At 38.6% G+C, this 23,753-nt stretch overlaps 1 protein-coding gene across 19 annotated transcripts in view; it reads right to left on the bottom strand.

Moving 5' to 3' along the window:
- Positions 1–23,753, bottom strand: part of CLASP2 (cytoplasmic linker associated protein 2) — a 177,246-nt gene that overhangs the window by 65,748 nt on the left and 87,745 nt on the right. For 16 of the 19 annotated variants that reach the window (XM_027088245.1, XM_027088244.1, XM_027088240.1 and 13 more), the window contains 5 exons: positions 22,897–22,974; positions 21,749–21,916; positions 19,484–19,539; positions 18,254–18,427; positions 963–986 (listed from right to left, as the gene is read on the bottom strand). In XM_027088245.1, the coding sequence (XP_026944046.1) occupies positions 963–986; positions 18,254–18,427; positions 19,484–19,539; positions 21,749–21,916; positions 22,897–22,974 (500 nt within the window). The remainder of the gene's footprint in view (positions 1–962; positions 987–18,253; positions 18,428–19,483; positions 19,540–21,748; positions 21,917–22,896; positions 22,975–23,753) is intronic. The other 3 variants (XM_027088246.1, XM_027088243.1, XM_027088239.1) reach the window with 1 other exon arrangement.

Here is a 23,753-nt window from a genome sequence, read left to right on the forward strand (position 1 = left end):
ATTGACAGAAAAACATAGTTTTCCATTTTCCCTAGATCTCATACTGTGACTTACAGATTCAGGATCTTCTTACAAGTTCTTATAAAAAAGCTCAAGTTCTTAGATAACATTATGGTATCTGATGAAGTGAAGGGCAAGTGTGGATAATACACAGTCTAGTGTTAGACAAGAATACCATACAGATAAAAATTACCACACTGGATCAAGCAACTAAAGATAAACTAAATACTGAAATTAAAAAGGCATAGCTCAGGGCTTCCCTGGTGGTGCGGTGGTTGAGAGTCCGCCTGCCGATGCAGGGTACACGGGTTCGTGCCCCGGTCCGGGAAGATCCCACATGCCACGGAGCGGCTGGGCCCGTGAGCCATGGCCGCTGAGCCTGCGTGTCCGGAGCCTGTGCTCCGCAACGGGAGAGGCCACAACAGTGAGAGGCCCGCGTACCACAAAAAAAAAAAAAAAAAAAGGCATAGCTCAAAGTAAGTTCAATTTTGATTAAATGTTAATTTAAAACTCACTCTCTGAAAGACAGCATCTGTGACTTGCATTTCATTTTCATAAATAACCATATGAATCTGTAAAATATGTCATTTGTCTCTCTATCAGAGTTATTAAACTACAGAACTGAATCAAGTGACTTATGAGATTCCTTTCCCTTCTTCTGAATTTAATATTTCAGAGAAAGACTTAAGAAATCAAGAATATTCTAAGAGCTCAGGTATAAAAAATTAAGAAAATTGATTTAACTTATAACAAACGGTAACCTAGTACTTGAGTAAACTGAGAAACCCAAAATGGATATGTCTAACCCAAAATTCAATCAGAGAATTACGTAGCCATTTTCACATTAAGAGTGCTGCCAAATAAGCAGCCTATTTTCAGAACTTAAGAGAATGAACAAAGGTATCACGTAGAATCCAAGAGCCATAAAATTTTTTAGGTGTATTAGAAAAGGAAGTTCTTACCATCCATCTTGTCAGAAGTATCCTCTGATGAAAGAGCAAGCAAAGAACAGAACAAAACTTAGAAAAGGATTTTATAACCCCTGGAAAACATTATTTTTAAGAACACAGAATTCATAGCACACACGTATATATGAAGCTTGTTTTCAACTAAAACATACTAGGAGATTAAACAAGACGAGGTTTCTTTGTGAGATAAAAATACCCCCCCCCCAAAAAAATATATATATAGAATTGAATTGACAATAAGTCTGATTTTCACTAGCTAAATAAGTTAGAGAAGCCCATGTCCCAACCTTGGACCCCTGCACCATCAGACAAACCATTTGCTTGGGTCTGTTGAGTTTCTCGTAATCTAAGAGTCACCTTGCCCTGCTTTCTCTTTTCCTCTATAGGCTAGAGCACACCCCCAAATTCTGCTCTAAATTTAGCTGTCTCATCATTATCCTCTGTCTACTGCGTTGCTGCTTCCTCACCCCATCCTTTCTTAGTACTTTCAGTCCCTTTAAGACCTGAAATCTGGATAAATCTAACAACTAAATTTCTCTACCCCGCTACTTTGAGGTCCCCAATAGAGAAAATTACAAAACCAAGAAGTCATGCATACTGGCACTACTAGAAACTGGGGTAATTATCAGGCTTGGCCTTTAGTGACTGTGCAGAAAAGTGTTAATAAACCAGGTCTGATACTCTTAAGAAGAGCCTAGTTACAGGGCTAGCCCTTAGCTGGCCTTTGGGAATTTAGTTTTGGATCCTAATTTTATCAATGATGAGGTTGTTTTGTGTGTTTGAGTGTTGGGAACGGGGTATTGAACTCCTGCTATACCAACTTGCCTGAATTGTTTTTGCAGACAATGTGATTTATGGGGAATACCTGTTATCTTTTTCGGAGTACGGAATTCTGGTAATTGTGGCTGGTTGTGCAGCAGAGTGCTTGCATAATGACCGCCCTTTTACCCTCACCCTGGACTCTGAGTCTTAAGGAAGCTTCTCTGGACAGAAACACTATGCACATGTTCTACACTCATTGCTGGAGGAAGGAGCATGTTCTGTGCAGCCTGTCATTTTCGTCTCTGGGAAGGATAACTCTGAAAGCCTGTGCCTGGACTCCAGACTACCGGATGAGTCTTTTTCCCTTGCTGATCCTGCTGTGTGTCCTTTTGCTATAATAAACCTCAGCCATGAGTACAGCTAACAGTCCAGTGAGTTCTCTGGTGAGTTTCTCAATGTGTGGGTGGTTGCAGGAAGCCCGGAAGAGAGCCCCTCCTCTTGTGCCTCCTGAACTGCTATTCCAAACCTCAAGCCACCTCTCAGACACCCTGCTTTCTATTAGCTCAGTGTCCTGACTCTGATTCCTCAAACATGAAGACATAGCTACCTCCCCATTACATGGCTCTTAATGCACACCCGCCCAAAATATATCTGAATCTACCTCCTTCATTTCTTTCCCTTCTACCTCAGTGAAACTGATGACCCTTCCACATCCAAGGCTAACTCCCCAGCTCTTCTCTATACATCTTATTCCTCATGTCTCTCATAAGAACTTTGACCGTAAACAATTTCCTTTTATTCTTCCTTTTTTTACTTTTCCTTCTCTACTGACTCTACCATCTTAGTATGCAAACATATTCAACTCCCTCAATTTTAAAAAACAAGAAGTTCATTAACCTTTAACAACGGATAATTCCTACAATCTTCTTTCATCTCCTCTCAACCGCTAAGCCTAGGAATAATTTATACAGATTCTCCTTCCAACTTCTTCCTCAATCAACTGAAATCTGACTTCTGTCCACATGACTCCAACTGAAAACATTTATTTTCTTTTTCATTTAAGCAATCCCACAGACCTCGTTGTTGAGAACAAATATTCATAAATATGCATAGATATATCAAGGTTTCCTTAACAGAAATTCCTGTCTCCCATCATACCAAGCTTACTCTTCAGGATAAAGTTTTCAAGGGTAAACCTCAAAACACTCATCATATCCCCGTTGCCAAAGGATTCAGCACTTCAGTGGACGAAAAATCCTGTGGCAACTGCTTTAAGTAATGTATTGAGTTTAATATTGAAAGATTACAGTACCTTAATTACAGAAGATTACAGTAAGAACAATCCTCTAATGACTTCCAAATCTAATCTCAAGCACAGATCTCTCTCCTGAGTTCTCTACCACTGTATGTAATTCTTTCATATACTACTATGCCTCCGAACACTTCCAGTTTGATGTCTCAGGGATTTCAAACTCAAAATGCATAAAACTCAACGAGCTTTTAGCTGCTCATCCTTTAGCAACCTACCAATACACTGAGAGACTCTTTCAATATAGAGGCATATATCTCCGGATCCATAAATGTTCAGCCATGATAAACAAGGCTCAAAGAGAAGAAAACAAAGAATACACAAGTCACATCTGTATAAGAAAGTTGAGGAAGGGGGGGAAGGGGGTTTAGAAAGAAAAAGGGAGGAAGGAAGGAAGGGGGGAGGGGCGGATGGAGGGAGGGAGGGAGGGAAGAAAAAGAAAAAAAGACAGAAATAGAAAGAATGAGAAAATCTATTCTCTAAGCCCTGGAGAGAGGCACAGACAAGTATCTCATTGTGCCTGAGTGTGAACCTGGGCCAGATGAAGAAAAGAGGATAGAGGGACACCTTTCCCTTCTGTAAAGAAGCAAACATGCCATTCAAACCTTAAAGAACCAAAAGAAACAAATTAAGCAATCTCATGGCACTATTATGACTTTCTTATGAAAAAAAAAAATTGCTGCTGGGAATTTCCTGGCAGTCCAGTGGTTAGGACTCTGCGCTTTCAGCCGAGGGCTTGGGTTCAATCCTTGGTTGGGGAACTAAGATCCCACAAGCTGCGTGGCGCGTTCAAAAATTAAAAAAAAAAGAATTGCTGCAAATGGCTTTCGAGTTCATATTAAAACATTTCAAATTCAGTATTTACTTCTGGTACTAAAAAATAATGGATACTAAATATAATGTTTTATTTTTAAGACTCAGGATGAATGTTGTATTTCTGTTTTCCATTTTCCCCACTTAAAAAAATTAATGTGTAAGTCATGTACCATAAAATTTACTCTTTCATAGTATACAATTCAGTGTTTTTAATATATCCACAAGACTTAACAACCCTCATAAATATCTAATTCCAGAACATTTTCATCACCCCAAAAAGAAATCTTATACCCATTGATGTCATTCCCTATTTTCCCAACTCCCAACCCCTGGCAACAACTAATTTACTTTCTGTTTCTGTGGGTTCACGTATTCTAGGCATTTCATGTAAATGGAATCATACAGTATGTGGCTGTTTGTGTCTAACTTTATAATGCTTTCGAGTTCCACCCCTCTTAGAGCATGCATTAGTATTTCACTTTTATGTAATGTGCTCCTTTTTATGGCTAAGTAATATTCTGCTTCATTGTATGCACATACCTCCCTAACCATTCACCAGCTGATGGACATCTGGGTTGTTTTCACTTTTGGGCTGTTATGAATAATGCTGCTATGAACATTCATTTGTGTACATGTTTTAATAAGAACATATGTTTCACATGTCTTGGGTATACAGCTAGGAGTGGAACCACTGGGTCACATGCTAACTCTGTTTCACTTTTTGAGAAACTGCCAAACTGTTCACATAGTGGCTCCACTTACATTCCAGGAGCAGTGTATGAGGGTTTCAATTTCTCCATATCCTCACCAGCATTTGTTATTGTCCATTCTTTGGATAACAGCCTAGCAGGTGTGAAGAGGTATCTCATTGTGCTTTTGATTTGCACTTCCCTAATATCTAAGGATGTTGAGCATCTTTTCATGCGCTTTTATTGGCAATTTGTATATTATCTTTAAAGAAATATGTATTCAAATCCTTTGCTTATTTATAAATAGAATTGCCTTTTTGTTACTGAGTTATGAGTTCTTTATATACTTGAGATGTTAAGTCCCTAATCAGATATGTGATTTGCAAATGTTTTCTCTCATTTTGTGTGTTGTCTTTTCACTTTCTTGACGGTGCCCTCTGAAGCACAATGTTTTTAATTTTGATGAAGTCCAATTTATCTAGCTTTTCTTTGGTTGCTTGTGTTTGGTGTAGTATCTAAGAAAACATTGCATCGTTCAAGGTTATGAAGATTTACACCTGTGTTTTCTTCTAAGCATTTTATAGTTTTAGCTCTTACATTTGGGTTTTTTTTTTTTTTTTTTTTTTGGTTTTCGGGGGCTATGCCTTTTTTTTGTTTTTCCCTTGTGGAGCACAGGCTCCAGACGCACAGGCTCAGCAGCCATGGCTCACGGGCCCAGCCGCTCCATGGCATGTGGGATCTTCCCGGACCAGGGCACGAACCCATGTCCCCTGCATCGGCAGGCGGACTCTCAACCAATGTGCCACCAGGAAAGCCCTACATTTGGGTTTTTAATCCATTTTGAGTTAATTTTTTGGATATGATATGAGGTAGGGGTCCAAATTCATTTCTTGGCCCCTGGCTATTGAGTTGTTCCAGCAACATTTGCTGAAAAGAATTCTTGCCTACTGCATGGTCTTGGTACCCTTGTTGGAAATCAACTGACCACAGATATACGGGATTATTTCTGGACTCTCAATTCTATTACATTGGTGTGTATGTCTATCTTTATGCCAGTACCACACAGACTTGATTACTGTAGCTTTGAAGTAAATTTTGAAATTGGGAAGTGTGAGTACCCCAAGTTCGGTCTTCTTTTTCAAGATCGTTTCATCTATTCCGGAAACTTTGCTTTGTCATTTGGATTTTAGGAACAGTTTGTCAATTTCTATAAAAAGGCAGCTGGACTTTTGATAGGGATTGCATTGAATCTGTATGTCAATTTCCCATCTTAATATTAAGTCTTTAAATAACCTGTGTGTCTTTCCAGTTATTTAGAGCTTTAAATTCTTCTAACAATGTGTTGTAGTTTTTAGTGCACAAGTGTGAAATAAAACATACATATGAGCCCAATTCCTGGCACAGAGCTCCTAAAACCCTTGTAATTTCTCAAGTGGTAAGAGCACTTGGTGTACCTTTTTCTCTAATATTTGCTCCTTGACCCTGGTACCTGACAGAGCTCCTAAATCCCTTGGAATTTCCTGGGTGATAGGAGTGTCTTTTGTTCTAATAAGGCATTTCCTGGTGGTCTCCTCGACAGCCTCAGGATGGGGGATGGTCACCAGAAAGATGAAACCATGATTAAAAGCTTGGAATTTTCAGCCCCATCCTCCATCCTCTTGGGAAGAGTTGTGAGGTTGGAGACTAAGTTAATGATCAATTATGACTATGTGATGAAGCCTCCATAAAAATGGCAAAAGCACAAGACTCAGAGAGTTTCTGGGTTGGTGAACACACCCATATGCTGGGAGGGTGGCACACTGCAACTCCACAGGGAAAGAAGCTCTTGGGCTTGAGACCTTTCCAGACCTCACCCCCTGTATCTCTTCATCTGGCTTCTCATTCATACCCTTTAATATTCTTTGTAATAAACCAGTAATCTAGTAAGCAGACTGTTTTCGCAAGATCTGTGAGCCACTCTAGCAAATTAATTTAACTCAAGGAGGGGGCAAGGGAACCTGTGACTTAGAGCCAGTTGGTCAGAAGCACCGGTAACAACATGGACTTGCAATTGATGTCTGAGGTGGGGGTGAGTGGGGGCGGGGGTCGTGACAGGCTAAGCCCTTAACCTGTAAGGTCTCTGTTAACTATGGTTAGGGCCACAACTGAATTGAATTTTAGGACATCTAGGTGTTGTCTAAGAATTGCTGGATGTGAAAATCCCACACATCTGGTGTCAGCAATATTATGAGTGTAAGAGTAAAGGAGAAACGTAAGAGTAAAGGAGAAACATAAGAGTGGTTCATCCTAGAGAAGTCTTACACTTCTTTTGTTCTATCGATTCCTATGTACAATGTATTATTCTTTTTGAGGCTATTGTAATTGGAATTGCTTTTTAACTTTATTTTCAGATTGTTCATTGCTAGCATTTTTTGTAAAGGTTTATTATTTTTTTTCTGACTCCATCAACTATCTTTATTTTATTTTTTTTATACAGTCAGTTCTTATTAGTTATCCTATACATATTGGTGTATATATGTCAATCCCAATCTCCCAACTCATCCCATCACCACCACGACCACCGTCCCCTGCTTTCCCCCTTGGTGTCCATATGTTTGTTCTCTACATCTGTGTCTCTATTTCTACCTTGCAAACCAGTTCATTTGTACCATTTTTCTAGATTCCACATATATGAGTTTGTATACGATATTTGTTTTTCTCTTTCTGACTTACTTCACTCTGTATGAAAGTCTCTAGGTCCAACCACGTCTCTACAAATGACCCAATTTCGTTCCTTTTTATGGCCGAGTAATATTCCATCGTATATATGGACCACATCTTTTTTATCCATTTGTCTGTCGATGGGCATTTAGGTTGCTTCCATGATCTGGCTATTGTAAACAGTGCTGCAGCGAACACTGGGGCGCATGTGTCTTTTTGAATTATGGTTTTCTCAGGGTAAATGCCCAGTAGTGGGATTGCTGGGTCATATGGTAATTCTATTTTTAGTTTTTTAAGGAACCTCCATACTGTTCTCCATAGTGGCTGTATCAATTTACATTCCCACCAACAGTGCAACAGGGTTCCCTTTTCTCCACACCCTCTCCAGCGTTTGCTCTTTGTAGATTTTCTGATGATGCCCATTCTAACCACTGTGAGGTGATACCTCATGGTAGTTTTGATTTGCATTTTATCTAATGATTAGTGATGTTGAGCAGCTTTTCATGTGCCTATTGGCCATTTGCATGTCTTGTATGGAGAAATGTCTATTTAGGTCTTCTACCCATTTTCTGATTGGGATGTTTGTTTTTGTAATATTGAGCTGCATGAGCTGTTTATATATTTTGGAGATTAATTCTTTGTCCATTGATTTATTTGCAAATACTTTCTCCCATTTTGAGGGTTGTCTTTTCGTCTTATTTATACTTTCCTTTGCTGTGCAAAAGCTTTTAAATTTCATTAGGTCCCATTTGTCTTGTTTTTTTTTGTTTGTTTTTTTTTTTTGCAGTACGTGGGCCTCTCACTGTTGTGGCCTCTCCCATTGCAGAGCACAGGCTCCGGACGTGCAGGCTCAGCAGCCATGGCTCAAAGACCCAGCCGCTCCGCGGCATGTGGGATCTTCCCGGACCGGGGCACGAACCCGTGTCCCCTGCATCGGCAGGCGGACTCTCAACCACTGTGCCATCAGGGAAGCCCTATTTTTGTTTTTTATTTCCATTTCTCTAGGAGGTGGGTCAAAAAGGACCCTGCTGTGATTTATGTCATAGAGTGTTCTGCATATGTTTTCCTCTAAGAGTTTTATACTTCTGGTATTACATTTAGGTCTTTAATCCATTTTGAGTTTATTTTTGTGTATGGTGTTAGGGAGTGTTCTAATTTCATTCTTTTATATGCAGCTATCCAGTTTTCCCAGCACCACTTACTGAAAAGACTGTCTTTTCTCCACTGTATATCCTTGCCTCCTTTGTCATAGATTAGTTGACCATAGGTGCATGGGTTTATCTCTGGGCTTTCTATCCTGCTCCATTGATCTATATTTGTTTTTGTGCCAGTACCATATTGTCTTGACGACTGTAGCTTTGTAGTATAGTCTGAAGTCAGGGAGTCTGATACCTCTAGCTCCATTTTTTTCCCTCAAGATTGTTTTGCCTATTTGGGGCCTTTTGTGTCTCCATACAAATTTTAAGATTTTTTGTTCTAGTTCTGTAAAATATGCCATTGGTAATTTGATAGGGATTGCACTGAATCTACACACTGCTTTGGGTAGTACAGTCATTTTCACAATATTGATTCTTCCAACCCAAGAACATGGTATATCTCTCCATGTGTTTGCGTCATTTTTGATATCTTTCATCAGTGTCTTATAGTTTTCTAGGTACAGGTCTTTTACCTCCTTAGGTAAGTTTATTCCTAGGTATTTTATTCTTTTTGTTGCAGTGGTGAATGTGATTGTTTCCTTAATTTCTCTTTTGATTTTCGTTGTTAGAGTATAGGAATGCAAGAGATTTCTGTGCGTTAATTTTGTATCTGGCAACTTTACGAAATTCATTGATTACCTCTAGTAGTTTTCTGGTGGCACCTTCAGGATTCTCTATGTATAGTATCATGTCATGTCATCTGCAAACAGTGACAGTTTTACTTCTCCTTTTCCAATTTGTATTCCTTTTATTACTTTTTATTCTCTGATTGCCGTGGCTAGGACTTCCAAAACTATGCTGAATAAGAGTGGTGAGACTGGACATCCTTGTCTTGCTCCTGATCTTAGAGGAAATGCTTTCAGTTTTTCACCATTGAAAATGATGTTTGTTGTGGGTTTGTCGTATACGGCCTTTATTATGTTGAGGTAGGTTCCCTCTATGCCCTCTTTCTGGAGAGCTTTTATCATAAATGGGTGTTAAACTTTGTCAAAAGCTTTTTCTGCATCTATTGAGATGATCATATAGTTTCTATTCTTCAATTTGTTAATATGGTGTATCACATTGATTGAGTTGCATACATTGAAGAATCCTTGCATCCCTGGGATAAATCCCACTTGATCATGGTGTATGATCCTTTTAATGTGTTGTTGGATTCTGTTTGTGAGAATTTTGTTGCGGACTTTTGAATCTGTATTCATCAGTGATATTGGCTTGTAGTTTTCTTTTTTTGTGACATCTTTCTCTGGTTTTGGTATCAGGGTGATGGTGGCCTCGTAGAATGAGTTTGGGAGTGTTCCTTCCTCTGCAATTTTTGGGAAAAGTTTGAGAAGGATGGGTGTTATCTCTCCTCTAAATATTTCACAGAATTCACCTGTGAAGCCTGGACTTTTGTTTGTTGGAAGATTTTATTACAATTTTATTTCAATTTCATTACTTGTGATTGGTCTGTTCATATTTTCTGTTTCTTCCTTGTTCAGTCTTGGAAGGTTATGCCTTTCTAAGAATTTGTCTGTTTCTTCCAGGTTGTGCATTTGATTGGCATAGAGTTGCTTGTAGCAGTCTCTCATGATGCTTTGTATTCCTCCAGTGTCCGCTGTATCGTCTCCTTTTTCATTTCTAATATTATTGATTTGAGTCCTCTCCCTCTTCTTCTTGATGAGTCTGGCTAAAGGTTTATCAGTGCTGTTTATCTTCTCAAAGAACCAGCTTTTAGTTTTATTGATCTTTGTTATTGTTTTCTTTGTTTCTATTTCATTTATTTCTGCTCTGATCTTAATTTCTTTCTTTCTAATAACTTTGTATTTTGTTTGTTCTTCTTTCTCTAGTTCCTTTAGGTGGTAAGGTTAGATTGTTTATTTGAGATTTTTCTTGTTTCTTGAGGTAGGACTGTATTGCTATAAACATCCAATAAGTTTTGGATCGTCATGTTTTCATTGTCACTTGTCTCTAGGTATTTTTTGATTTCCTCTTTGATTTCTTCAGGGATCTCTTGGTTATTTAGTATTGTTTAGCTTCCATGTGTTTTGTGTTTTTTACGTTTTTTTAACTGTAATTTATTTCTTCTCTCATAGCATTGTGGTTGGAAGAGATGCTTGATATGATCTCAATTTTCTTAAATTTACCGAGGCTTGATTTGTGACCCAAGATGTGATCTATCCTGGAGAATGTCCTGTGTGCACTTGAGAAGAAAGTGTAATCTGCTGTTTTCAGATGGAATGTCCTATAAATATATATTAAATCTATCTGGTCTATTGTGTCATTTAAAGCTTGTGTTTCCTTATTAATTTTCTGTTTGGATGATCTGTCCATTGGTGTAAGTGAGGTGTTAAAAGTCCCCCACTGTTATTGTGTTACTGTCGATTTCCTCTTTTATAGCTGTTAGCTTTTGCCTTATATATTGAGATGTGCCTATGTTGGGTGCGTATATAATTGTTATATCTTCTTGGATTGATCCCTTGATCATTATGTAGTGTCCTTCCTTGTCTCTTGTAACAGTCTTTATTTTAAAGTCTATTTTATCTGATATGAGTATTACTACTCCAGCATTCTTTTGTTTACCATTTGCATGGAATATCTTTCTTCATCCCCTCACTTTCAGTCTGTATGTGTCCCGAGGTCTGAAGTGGGTCTCTTTTAGACAGCATATATATGGTTCTTGTTTTTGTATCCATGTCTTTTGGTTGGAGCATTTAATCCATTCACATTTAAGGTAATTATCAATATGTATGTTCCTATTACCATTTTCTTAATTGTTTTGGGTTTGTTTTTGTAGGTCCTTTTCTTCTCTTGTGTTTCTCACTTTGAGAAGCTCCTTTAGCATTTGCTGTAGAGCTGGTATGGTGGTGCTGAATCCTCTTAGCTTTTGCTTGTCTGTAAAGCTTTTGATTTCTCCAACAAATCTGAATGAGATCCTTGTCAGGTAGAGTAATCTTGGTTGTAGGTTCTTCCCTTTCATCACTTTAAATATATCGTGTCACTCCCTTCTGGCTTGTAGAGTTTCTGCTGAGGAATCAGCTGTTAACCTTATGGGAGTTCCCTTGTATGTTAATTGTTGTTTTTCCCTGGTTGCCTTTAATAATTTTTCTTTGTTTTTAATTTTTGTCAATTTGATTACTATGTTTCTTGGCGTGTTTCCCCTTGAGTTTCTCCTGCCTGAGACTCTCTGCACTTCCTGGACTTGGGTGGTTATTTCCTTTCCCATGTTAGGGAAGTTTTCGACTATAATCTCTTCAAACATTTTCTCAGGTCCCTTTTTTCTCTCTTCTCCTTCTGTGACCCCTAAAATGTGAATGTTGGTGCATTAAATGTTGTCCCAGTCTCTTAGGCTGTCTTCATTTTTTTTGATTCTTTTTTCTTATTCTGGTCCGTGGCAGTGAATTCCACCATTCTGCCTTACAGGTCACTTATCCATTCTTCTGCCTCAGTTATTCTGCTATTGATTCCTTCTAGTGTATTTTTCATTTCAGTTATTGTATTGTTTATCTCTGTTTGTTCTTTAATTCTTCTAAGTGTTTGTTTTTTAATTCTTCTAGGTCTTTGTTAAACATTTCTTGCATCTTCTTGATCTTTGCCTCCATTCTTTTTCCTTTCCGAGGTCCTGGATCATCTTCACTATCATTATTCTGAATTCTTTTTCTGGAAGGTTGCCTATCTCCACTTCATTTAATTGTTTTTCTGGGGTTTTATCTTGTTCCTTCATCTGGTTCATAGTCCTCTGCCTTTTCATTTTGTTTATCTTTCTGTGAATGTGGTTTTCATTCCACAGGCTGCAGGATTGTAGTTCTTCTTGCTTCTGCTGTTGGCCCACTGGTGGATAAGGCTATCTAAGAGGCTTGTGCAAGCTTCCTGATGGGAGGGACTGGTGGTGGGTAGAGCTGGGTGTTGCTCTGGTGGGCAGAGCTCAGTAAAACTTTAATCTGCTTGTCTGCTGATGGGTGGGGCTGAGTTCCCTCCCTGTTGGTTGTTTGGCCTGAGATGACCCAGCACTGGAGGTTAAAGGCTCTTTGGTGGGGCCAATGGCGGACTTCAGGAGGGTTCATGCCGAAGAGTACTTCCCAGAACTTCTGCTTCCAGTGTCCTTGTCCCTGCAGTGAGCCACAGCCACCCCCCGCCTCTGCAGGAGACCCCACAACACTAGCAGGTAGGTCTGGTTAAGTCTCCTATGTGGTCACTGCTCCTTCCCCCGGATCCTGATGCACACACTACTTTGTGTGTGCCCTCCAAGAGTGGAGTCTCTGTTTCCCCCAGTCCTGTCGAAGTCCTGCAATCAAATCCCACTAGCTTTCAAAGTCTGTTTCTCTGGGAATTCCTCCTCCCTTTGCCGGACCCCCAGGTTGGGAAGGCTGACTTGGGGTTGAGAACCTTCACTCCAGTGGGTGGACTTCTGTGGTATAATTGTTCTCCAGTTCGTGAGTCAACCACCAAGTGGTTACGAGATTTGATTTTATTGTGATTGCGCCCCTCCTACCATCTCATTGCAGCTTCTCCTTTGTCTCTGGATGTGGGGTATCATTTTTGGTGAGTTCCAGTGTCTTCCTGTTGATGAATGTTCAGCAGTTATTTGTGATTCCGGTGCTCTCACAGAGGGAGTGAGCACACGTCCTTCTATTCCACCATCTTCTGTTTATTTATTTTATTTATTTTTGGCTGCGTCGGGTCTTAGTTGTGGCATATGGGATCTTCACTGAGGCATGTGGGATCTTTCATTGTGGTGTGCGGGCATCTCTCTAGTTGTGCCACATGGGATCTTCATTGAGGCATCTGGGATCTTTCATTGTGGTGTGCCGGCTTCTCTCTAGTTGTGGCGTGCAGGTTTTCTCTTCTCTAGTTGTGGTGCGCAGGCTCCAGGGTGAGTGGGCTCTGTAGTTGTGGCATGCGGGCTTAGTTGCCCCACGGCATGTGGGATCTTAGTTCCCTGACGAGGGATTGAACCGGTGTCCCCGGTGTTGTAAGGCGGATTCTATACCACTGGACTACTAGGGCAGTCCCTCATTGCTAGCATTTAGAAATACAACTGATTTTTGTATATTGATCTTATCTTTGGTAACTCTGCTGAACTATTAATAAGCTCTAATCGTTTTTTTGTGAATTTCCTAGGATTTTCTATATATAAGACCATGTTTTCTACAAATAGCTTCAGTTCTTTTCCAATATGGATACCTTTTATTTCTTTTTCTGGCCTAACTGACCTGGCTAGAACTTCCATGATAATGCTGTTAGGAAGGGCAAGAGTGGAAATCCTTATCTTGTTCCTGATTTTGGGGGAAGCATCCAGTCCTTCATCATGACGTATATACTACCTGTATATACGTGGATTTTTCACAGATGTTCTTTATCAGGTTCAGAAAGTTCCCTTCTATACTAGTTTGTTGAGTATTTTTATCATGAAAGGGTGTTGAAATTTGTCAAATGCCTGTTCTGCATCTACTAAGATGATCATGTGATTTTTGTCCTTTATTTTACTATACGGTATATTATATTGATTAGTTTTCATATATTGAAATAATAATGCATTTCCAGGAAGGTAATGTTTCTACCACAGAAAAGTTTTATGAAAATTTAAAAGCACTAATCAACCCATTGTTGACATCTTTGTAAACATCTCTGTCCAGTCCTATATATAAGAATGTTCATGAGTATTATTCATAATAATAAAAAAACAGGAAACAACCAAGATGCCCACTAACAGTAGAACAGAAAACTAAATTGTGATATATTCATACCATAGAATATTGTACATAGAAATATAAATAAATGAACTTTAGCTACATGCAACAACATAGATGAATCTTAACAAAAAAACAAACAAACCCATTTTTGTCCAGTTTTTCATCTATGTATAATTTTATACAAAATAATGAAAGTATCACACATTGCTTGGTAGGCCGTATCATTTGATCTTTGCTAAAAATATGACTTGTTGGGGCTTCCCTGGTGGCGCAGTGGTTAAGAATCCACCTGTCAATGCAGGAGACATGGGTTCGACCCCTGGTCCAGGAAGATCCTACATGCCATGGAGCAACTAAGCCCGTGCACCACAACTACTGAGCCTGAGCTCTAGAACCCTCAAGCCACAACTACTGAGCCCACGCGCCACAACTACTGAAGCCCGAATGCTCTAGGGCCAGTGTGCCACAGCTACTGAGCCCGCGTGCAGCAGCAAAGACCCAATGCAGCCAAAAATAAATAAAATTTTTTTTTAAATTAAAAAAAATATGACTTGTTAATGGCTGCATAGTATCTGTAAGGATATACCATAACTTAATCACTCCCTCTTTGTTACACATCAAGGTTGAAGCTAATACATCTATTTTTAGAAACATAATGAATATTCCTTTTATTTCTTGGCATAATTATCTATAAACATTGAATTACTGGCTCAAAACTCTCAACATTTTAAAAAGCTTCATGGGTATTATTAAAATGCCACTCAGATAAAGTATTCCATGATTACTTCACATCAGCACTTTTAAACACATTCTTTATGAATAGTAGGCACGAACCTTAACTTTCTTGCTGCATTTACCGGTCTTTCAGTTTGCATTTGTTTGATTACAGTGGAGGTCCAACATCTGTTTGGGGGTTTTGGGGGCAATTTTGAAATATGCTTTTCTTGATATATGTAAAATTTTTTTCTATAAAAATAAGCTCATCTGTTTCTCATAGACTTATAAAACTTGTTGACATTTCAGCTTTTTTTGTTGTATTGGCAAAATTTTTTTCCCTTTTAATTTTCAGTCACTTGATTTTATATTTTCACACTTAAGATTTCGATCCTAAGGGATTTTCCCTCATGGTTTTCTGGCTCTTTATGCTTCAAATTTCTTCTCCAATCTGAGATTAGATGAATACTCAACTACTATGTTTTTGTCAAGATGCTTTATATTTTTGTTCAACTTCTTAGTTATCTGGAATAAATTTTTATATGGTATGAAACATGGTTCTAACTTAATTTTGTACCAAACTGAAAGCCATATGTCTAAACACCATTTACTGTAAATTTATGCTTTCCTCATTGAATGTAGTTATGCCACCTTTATCATGTACCACATTCACACCTAGAATCTCTACACTTCCTATTGTGTTCCAATGATCTGCCTGCCTAGTGTTCCCTGAGTACTACCCAAGAGAAAGAAAAATGAAGCACAAAACAGAGATAAATAATATGGATAACCAATCTCAAACTTTTAAGGTTGATGGATAGAAAAAACAAACCCTGAATAGCTTTGGGAATATATGTTTAAGTTTTTTTTTTTAAACATCTTTATTGGAGTATAATTGCTTTACAATGGTGTGTTACTTTCTACTGTATAACAAAGTGAATCAGCTATACGCACACGTATATCCCCATATCCCCTCACTCCTGCGTCTCCCTCTCACCCTCCTTGTCCCACCCCTCTAGGTGGTAGCAAAGCACCGAGCTGATCTCCCTGTGCTACACGGCTGCTTCCCACTAGCTATCTGTTTTACATTTGGTAGTGTATATATGTCAATGTTATTCTCTTACTTCGTCCCAGCTTACCCTTCCCTCTCCCTGTGTCCTCAAGCCCATTCTCTACGTCTGTGTCTTTATTCCGGTCCTGCCCCTAGGTTCATCAGGACCATTTTTTTTTAAGATTCCATACATATATATGTGTTAGCGTACGGTATTTGCTTTTCTCTTCCTGACTTACTTCACTGTGTATGACAGACTCTAGGTCCATCCACCTCACTACAAATAACTCAATTTTGTTTCTTTTTATGGCTGAGTAATATTCCATTGTATATATGTGCCACATCTTCTTTAACCATTCATCTGTTGATGGACACTTAGGTTGCTTCCATGTCCTGGCTATTGTAAACAGTGCTGCAATGAACACTGTGGTACATGACTCTTTTTGAATTATGGTTTTCTCAGGGTATATGCCCAACAGTGGGATTGCTGGGTCGTATGATAGTTCTATTTTTAGATTTTTAAGGAACCTCCATACTGTTCTCCATAGTGGCTGTATCAATATACATTCCCACCAACAGTGCAAGAGGGTTCCCTTTTCTCCACACCCTCTCCAGCATTTACTGTTTGTAGATTTTTTGATGATGGCCATTCTGACCGGTGTGAGGTATTACCTCATTGTAGTTTTGATTTGCATTTCTCTAATGATTAGTGATGTTGAGCACCTTTTCATGTGTTTGTTGGCAATCTGTATATCTTCTTTGGAGAAATGTCTATTTAGGTCTTCTGTCCATTTTTGGATTGGGTTGTTTTTTGTTTTTTTTTTTTTTTGCGGTACGCAGGCCTCTCACTGTTGTGGCCTCTCCCGTTGCGGAGCAACAGGCTCCGGACGCGCAGGCTCAGTGGCCATGGCTCACGGGCCCAGCCGCTCCGCGGCATGTGGGATCTTCCTGGACCGGGGCATGAACCTGTGTCCCCTGCATCGGCAGGCAGACTCTCAACCACTGCACCACCAGGGAAGCCCGATTGGGTTGTTTTTTTGATATTGAGCTGCAAGAGCTGCTTGTATATTTTGGAGATAATTCCTTTGTCAGCTGCTTCATTTGCAAATCCTTTCTCCCATTCTGAGGATTGTCTTTTCATCTTTTTTATGGCTTCCTTTGCTGTGCAAAAGCGTTTAAGTTTCATTAGGTCTGATTTGTTTATTTTTGTTTTTATTTCCATTTCTCTAGGAGGTGGGTCAAAAAGGATCTTGCTATGATGGATGTCATAGAGTGTTCTGCCTATGTTTTCCTCTAAGAGTTTTATAGTGTCTGGCCTACATTTAGGTCTTTAATCCATTTTGAGTTTATTTTTGTGTATGGTGTTAGGGAGGGTTCCAATTTCGTTCTTTTACATGTAGCTGTCCAGTTTTCCCAGCACCACTTATTGAAGAGGCTGTCTTTTCTCCATTGTATATTCTTGCCTCCTTTATATAAAAATAAGGTGACCATATGTGCATGGGTTTATCACTGGGCTTTTTATCCTGTTCCACTGATCTATATTTCTGTTTTTGTGCCAGGACCATACTGTCTTGATTACTGTAGCTTTGTAGTGTACTCTGAAGTCCAGGAGCCTGATTCCTCCAGCTCCGTTTTTCTTTCTCAAGATTGCTTTGGCTATTCGGGGTCCTTTGTGTTTCCATGCAAATTGTGAAATTTTTTGTTCTAGTTCTGTGGAAAATTCCATTGGTAGTTTGATAGGGATTGCACTGAATCTGTAGATTGCTTTGGGTAGTATAGTCATTTTCACAATGTTGATTCTTCCAATCCAAGAACATGGTATGTCTCTCCATCTGTTTGTATCATCTTTAATTTCTTTCATCAGTGTCTAATAGTTTTCTGCATACAGGTCTTTTGTCTCCTTAGGTGGGTTTATTCCTAGGTATTTTATTTATTTTTAAGCTTTGATTATGATTCACCTTTGCAGTTTTCCCAGATTTCCAAAAGGCTTTAACTTCTTGGTAAGGGAACTGAAGTAGGAGAAAGAGGATAGAGAAGCTGGGTACAACACCAAACTCCCTTAGTATCCAGCAGCTGGATGTGGCTGTAGTGCAGAACTTTGAAAATTCTATATGCAAATCATGGAATAAAGAATTGTTCCTTTGATTAAGATGGTTAGGAGCACAACAGGGGGAAAAGAGAAACAAGGTATTTCAGATACCTCAGAACTACATTGCAAGGACAGAATCATATAAAACATATGGACTATACTTAACTAGCAAGAATGAAATAGAAATGATAAATATATCACCATCATCAATCACTGAAATTGATGATGATTCACTGCTTCCCTGAGACCAGGGAGAAAATGTTGTACTTTCCCATAGTTAGCTGTCTTACCTAGTGATGCATAGGAACCTGGATTCAGGGCACCTGCACCTAACCGCCCACTTCGTACAGACTGCCCAGCAGCATGATGTGCCTTGGCACCAGCAGCAGCATTCACATCAATATCACTTCGTGAACGCTGTAGGCTTCCTGGAAGGGAACTGGCTTTGCTGCTGCCTGCTGATACTATGAAAAACAAAGCAAAGGTAACCTATTATTTCAGTTACTGCAAACGGCACAAAAATTATATAAACTTGAAATCACCATGAGATTAATCCATGATGACAAATGGTCAAAAAGGAAGCAGCGGCCAAATGGATACTAGAAAGTACTTTAGTATATTTTAAAATCAGAATGCCTCAGTTTCAATGCTGTCATAACTACTTCTTCTTGGACAATTTTCTCAGCCTCATTTTCCCCTTTCATAACATGGGAAAAATAACTATACTTTGTAAAGTTCATAGGACTGTTTTATAGATGAAAGGATGATGTTTATGATTGATTCATGAAAATGAAGCACTGTTACAAGATAAATAGATGACAGCGGGGCTATTTTTTAACTATAAGAATAATGCAAGTAGAACTAGCCTGGGAATAGAATAATTCAGAAAATAATGCAGGTTCTGCCACTCTTAGGTAATGCCAATTAAGTCATTAAATCTCTGGTCTTTAGTTTTTCAGTTTTAATGAGGAGTTTTATAAACTCTGAGTTATGACCCATTAATAGGCTGTGAAATCAACTAAGTGGGTCATGACAGCACTTTAAAGAAATGAAACACAGTAGAAAAGAGAATGCATCACAAGTAAGGGTAAGTAGGCTTCCTGGAACTTTGGATTATACTATATATGTATACTTATATACAATATACTACACAGCATATGTATATTGTATGTATATAATTATATACACTATATTATATATATGACATGTAGTATATGTATATGGTATACAAACACAGGTACAGTATATAAGTGTGGTATTTACTATGTAAAATGATTTTCTCACTGTGGGTCATATTAAAACAGTTTAAAAGCTACTGCTTTAAACTGTTTAGCTTTAAAACTGTTCTAATGTGCTTTTAAAACTTTTAAAGTGTAACTCTGTGTTTTAAACTTTTCAACTCTTCATGTGACCCAGAGTGAGAATATCTTTTTACATAGTAACTTTTAATTTATTTATAAAGTCACTTTTACTCTATTAAGTAAAATATGCTATGACTCTTAGTTAAAAAGGCAATTTACCTCTTCCAGCAACAGTTGATGGGTTTGCTGTAGACCATTTGGAAGAAAAAGGGCGGCTGCAAGGTAAAAAGAAATACTTTTAGTAAGACGACATAATTTATCACTCCTCTGACAAAAATTAATGAAATAACATTGAGTTTTCCGAAGAGTTGAGAAGTATTTCTGATTTCAACTTTCCTTTTACAAATCACTTTAGAACACTTGTTGTCATATATCAGTGGTATCTAAGTTAGCTGTGAAGCAAAAATGAAATAACTAGCATTGAATAAAGACTGTAAGCTCTACAGAAACAGGGACCAGGTTGCTGTTGTTCACTCTGGTCCTCAGCATACACTACCACAGGGAACTCAATAATAGCACTCTCCAACACTTCTAGTCTGAGATATTTTACTTAGAGAAAGGTAGTATTATTGCTAGTACACAGGGAATTCAGTGTAACCAAGGCCTGTCTCACCGAAGTCATATGGTTGTGGCCATTGGTAACTCGTGCAGTTACCCTGTAGGTATAACATGGTCTATAGCAGTTCTATTAAGTATTACTGCATGGGGCAACAGAAACAAAGCTAAGGACTACTGCTGAGGATAACATGTATGATTAGAAAGGAAAACACCTAGAATCAATTCAAAGACTCCACTGCCTCCTTTAATATCTTTTTTGATTATTTATCTTTAATTACTATGGTACTCTGAAGCCCATAAATAAATATCTAAGTATGTGAGAGAGTCTGGAAAGTATATCTATGTATGTATGTATCTATCTATCTATCTGCCACTCTGTGTGGCTTGTGGGAGTTTTAGTTCCCTGACCGGGGATTGAACCCAGGCCCTCGGCAGTGAGAGCATGGAGTCCTGACCACTGGCCCGCCAGGGAATTCCCTGTCTACAAATTTTAAAGGTAAGGGGAAGAGAGGTTAATGACAGAGTGTTGAAAAACATTCTTTAAGTTATTATTATCAAATGGTAAATTTGGTAGTTGGTTATTAAACCCAGTATTATATTATTTTTATAACTGTCCCCTAAAATTGTTACTCTAATAGGTTGAGGCAGACCACTTCAAGTCCACAGATTTTAAAGTTGTTTGTTTATGTTTAAAGATGTTCTACGAGAGTAAGAAAATATCTTGTTTAGATCCTTGCTATTCAAAGTCTGGTCCACAGACAAAAAGCACTGACATCACCCAGGAGTATGTAAAAAATGCAAAATCTCAGGTCCCATCCCAGATTTACTGAATCAGCTTCTGCATTTTAACATGATCTTCAGGTGATTCATATACACTTTAAAGTTTGAGTATAGTAAATCAAAGTAAAGGGAAAAGAAGCAACAAACCTCATTTGAGGTGAAGGATTTATCACAAATTTAAAGAGAAGTTTAAATAGGTAATTATTCCTACAAGAATTGTTTTTTAAAATCAAATCATATCTGCTTTTACTTCGAAAACATGTAAGTCACTGAACTTTTATTTAGTACAGTACTCACAAGACCCTGTGAGTGCTTCCTTGAATTTTGTGCCCTAGGTGCCTCCCAGTCCCAGTTCTGTACCAGAGAGCTGCAAAGGCAAACAGCAATCATTGTGGGGTTAAGGTCCTAAAGAGATAGGAATTACAGGGAGGTAAACTGACATTCTGTGAGCTGCTCTTCCCTGGGGAAATCTTCAGATAGTTGTGGCCACTGCTAGGTATCTTAGCAGTCTCATAGGGCTACAGAAACAGAAAATAGGGGTAAGCCAAGGAAGCAAGGGTTTGAGGTAGCCAACATAATGATGAGTGGAGTTACAGAGAAGTGAGTCAGATACTAGATAATTTTGCCCCCTTGAGGGATTTGCTGAAATCTTAAACCGTGCAAGAGGTGAGGAAAGAAAGCAGTGGAGTTTTTACCAGTTACACTGCTGTGTAAGAGTTCTGAAGATGACTTCTGAATCTCCGTTACAGTCCTTCCACTACAGTGCCCTAGAAATGGGCTATTTACTATATTGACTATTTTCCAGGTATTAAGAAAAGTATACAAATTAATGCTTTCCAATCTTTTTCACAGACACGAACATATTCAAACAAAATTTGAATCCCTATACTCTTTACCTAACGAGAAGTTATACAAGTATGTAATCCAACCCCTGAGAAAACAGGCCAAAGAAAATAAGCACAATCAGTCATCATCTTTCAAAAAGGCTTCAAGTGAAAGCAATCAGATATTCAACCATCCAACATAAGGAACTTTGTGGAGCTGGAGAGACAAAGAAATCAGTAATTATCATTTATATGATCTTACTTGAGACTTTCTTGTGAGCTAGATGAGGACCTGTCTGATTGTGGAAGAGATGCTACACTGCCAGAACTCTTTAAGTAAGTTTGAAGACTCTTCTGATAAGATGGCTCAAGGGAATTATACAGTGTTTCAGCTTCACCAGGAAAGTGGTTTCTAAGACCCATGTAAGTCCTGTAAAACAAATGAACAAACAACAAAAAGTAATAACTTTGCATTATTAGACATTAACTGTAAAATGTGTACGTTCAAGAAGAACAAAGGTTTTTAAGCCCATAGGTTTTTTTTTTTAGTTTTTAAATTTATTTTTGGCTGCGTTGGGTCTTCGTTGCTGCACGCAGGCTTTCTCTAGTTGCGGCAAGCGGGAGCTACTCTTCGTTGCGGTGCACAGGCTTCTCCTCGCAGTGGCTTCTCTTGTTACAGAGCGTGGGCTCTAGGCGCGTGGGCTTCAGTAGTTGTGGCTTGTGGGCTCTAGAGCTCAGGCTCAGTAGTTGTGGCACACGGGCTTAGTTGCTCCTCAGCAATGTGGGATCTTCCTGGACCAGGGATCGAACCTGTGTCCCCTGCGTTGGCAGGTGGATTCTTAACCACTGTGCCACCAAGGAAGTCCCCCATAGGTTTTTAATACACCCACAATGTGCCAAGTAGAATACTTTCTATATTTAACAAGTTTTGGTAGAAAGACGGCAAGCTTTTGAGAAAAGGAGATCTCAGTTCAAAAGCTGGCTGTAATCCTTAGGGTCTGTGTGGCCTTGGGTAAACTCCCAAATCTCCAAACTTCAGTTGCCAACATAAGGAGACAGCACCTTTGTGGGATCATTTTAAGGATTAGAAAATAACATATACCTACTGCCTTAAACAGTATCAGGTACATGTTAAATGTTCAATAAATTAGTTATTTTTATTCACAGCAAAAGTGAGTATGTTATGATGGAACGGGAATACTGCTGAATGTACAAATGACAATGCTAAGTGAACTGTTAAGACACCCAGTACAGATTTAATGGAGACAAATCAACCTCCATTTTACTAAAGAGCTAATCAAATAGAATACTTGGGACATTTGAATGATATTTTCATTCTCCCAATATAATTCCTGTCAAAGAAAAGACCAAAGTATGTTTAAACTGTCAAAAACTACATTATAGACTTACTTTCTTGCCTCCACTCTGGCCTCTGCATCAGCATCATGAATTCCCTTCTTAATAGTTTCAACCAAGACGGCTGCATGTCTATAAAATAAAACACCTTTAGATTCATGTGTAAAACTATGTATTTCACCATAAATGATACTGCCTATACATTATGCATCAATCACAAAGGGGCAAGGGAGATAAAAAGATAATTAGTACACAATAATAAATCTAAGATTGCAAGATTTCCTAATAACCCATCCCATGCATTTCATTCATGTATGGTTTCCTTCTGACAAGTCAAACATTATAAACCTGGACATAATTATTTTCAGATGGAGTCCAGACATATAGCACTCAAATCTCAAATTTTTTATGAATTAAAAAAAACCTTTTGTGTGGTTCCTCACTAATCTACCAATGTATAAAATTATTTGCTAATAGTACGATCAGTTATAATCTAACCAAACTGAATAGCAGCTGCCACAAAGGAACTTAAAGAAAATTTGGAATTATGTCATGCCTGCAGTAAACAACAAATTCTATTTTTTAGAAATGGGTTATGAATAGATTTAATGATTTCCATGAGAATGGAAAATCAGCAACGTGTTCAACATAAATGCATGTATATCCCAAGCTTCAAACTTGAAATTAATGAGAAATACAGCCATGCAAATAGCCAGTGACCAACATTTTCCTCTTGTTCATCTCAGAGCTTCATTAGATGCTGCCCAGTGTATACTTGACCAATGACAACTGACAACTGGTGTGGAAAAACTTTCCAACAAATCTCTCTCACCTTTTTTTTTAATGGCCGCGCAGCAAGGCTTGCAGGATCTTAGTTCCCTGACCAGGGATCGAACCCGGGCACTGGCAGT

This window comes from Aethalodelphis obliquidens, unplaced genomic scaffold (genome assembly GCF_003676395.1).
Source record: "Aethalodelphis obliquidens isolate GAN/ISIS:26980383/991018 unplaced genomic scaffold, ASM367639v1 scaffold62, whole genome shotgun sequence".
NCBI classification, from domain to species: Eukaryota; Metazoa; Chordata; class Mammalia; order Artiodactyla; family Delphinidae; genus Aethalodelphis; species Aethalodelphis obliquidens.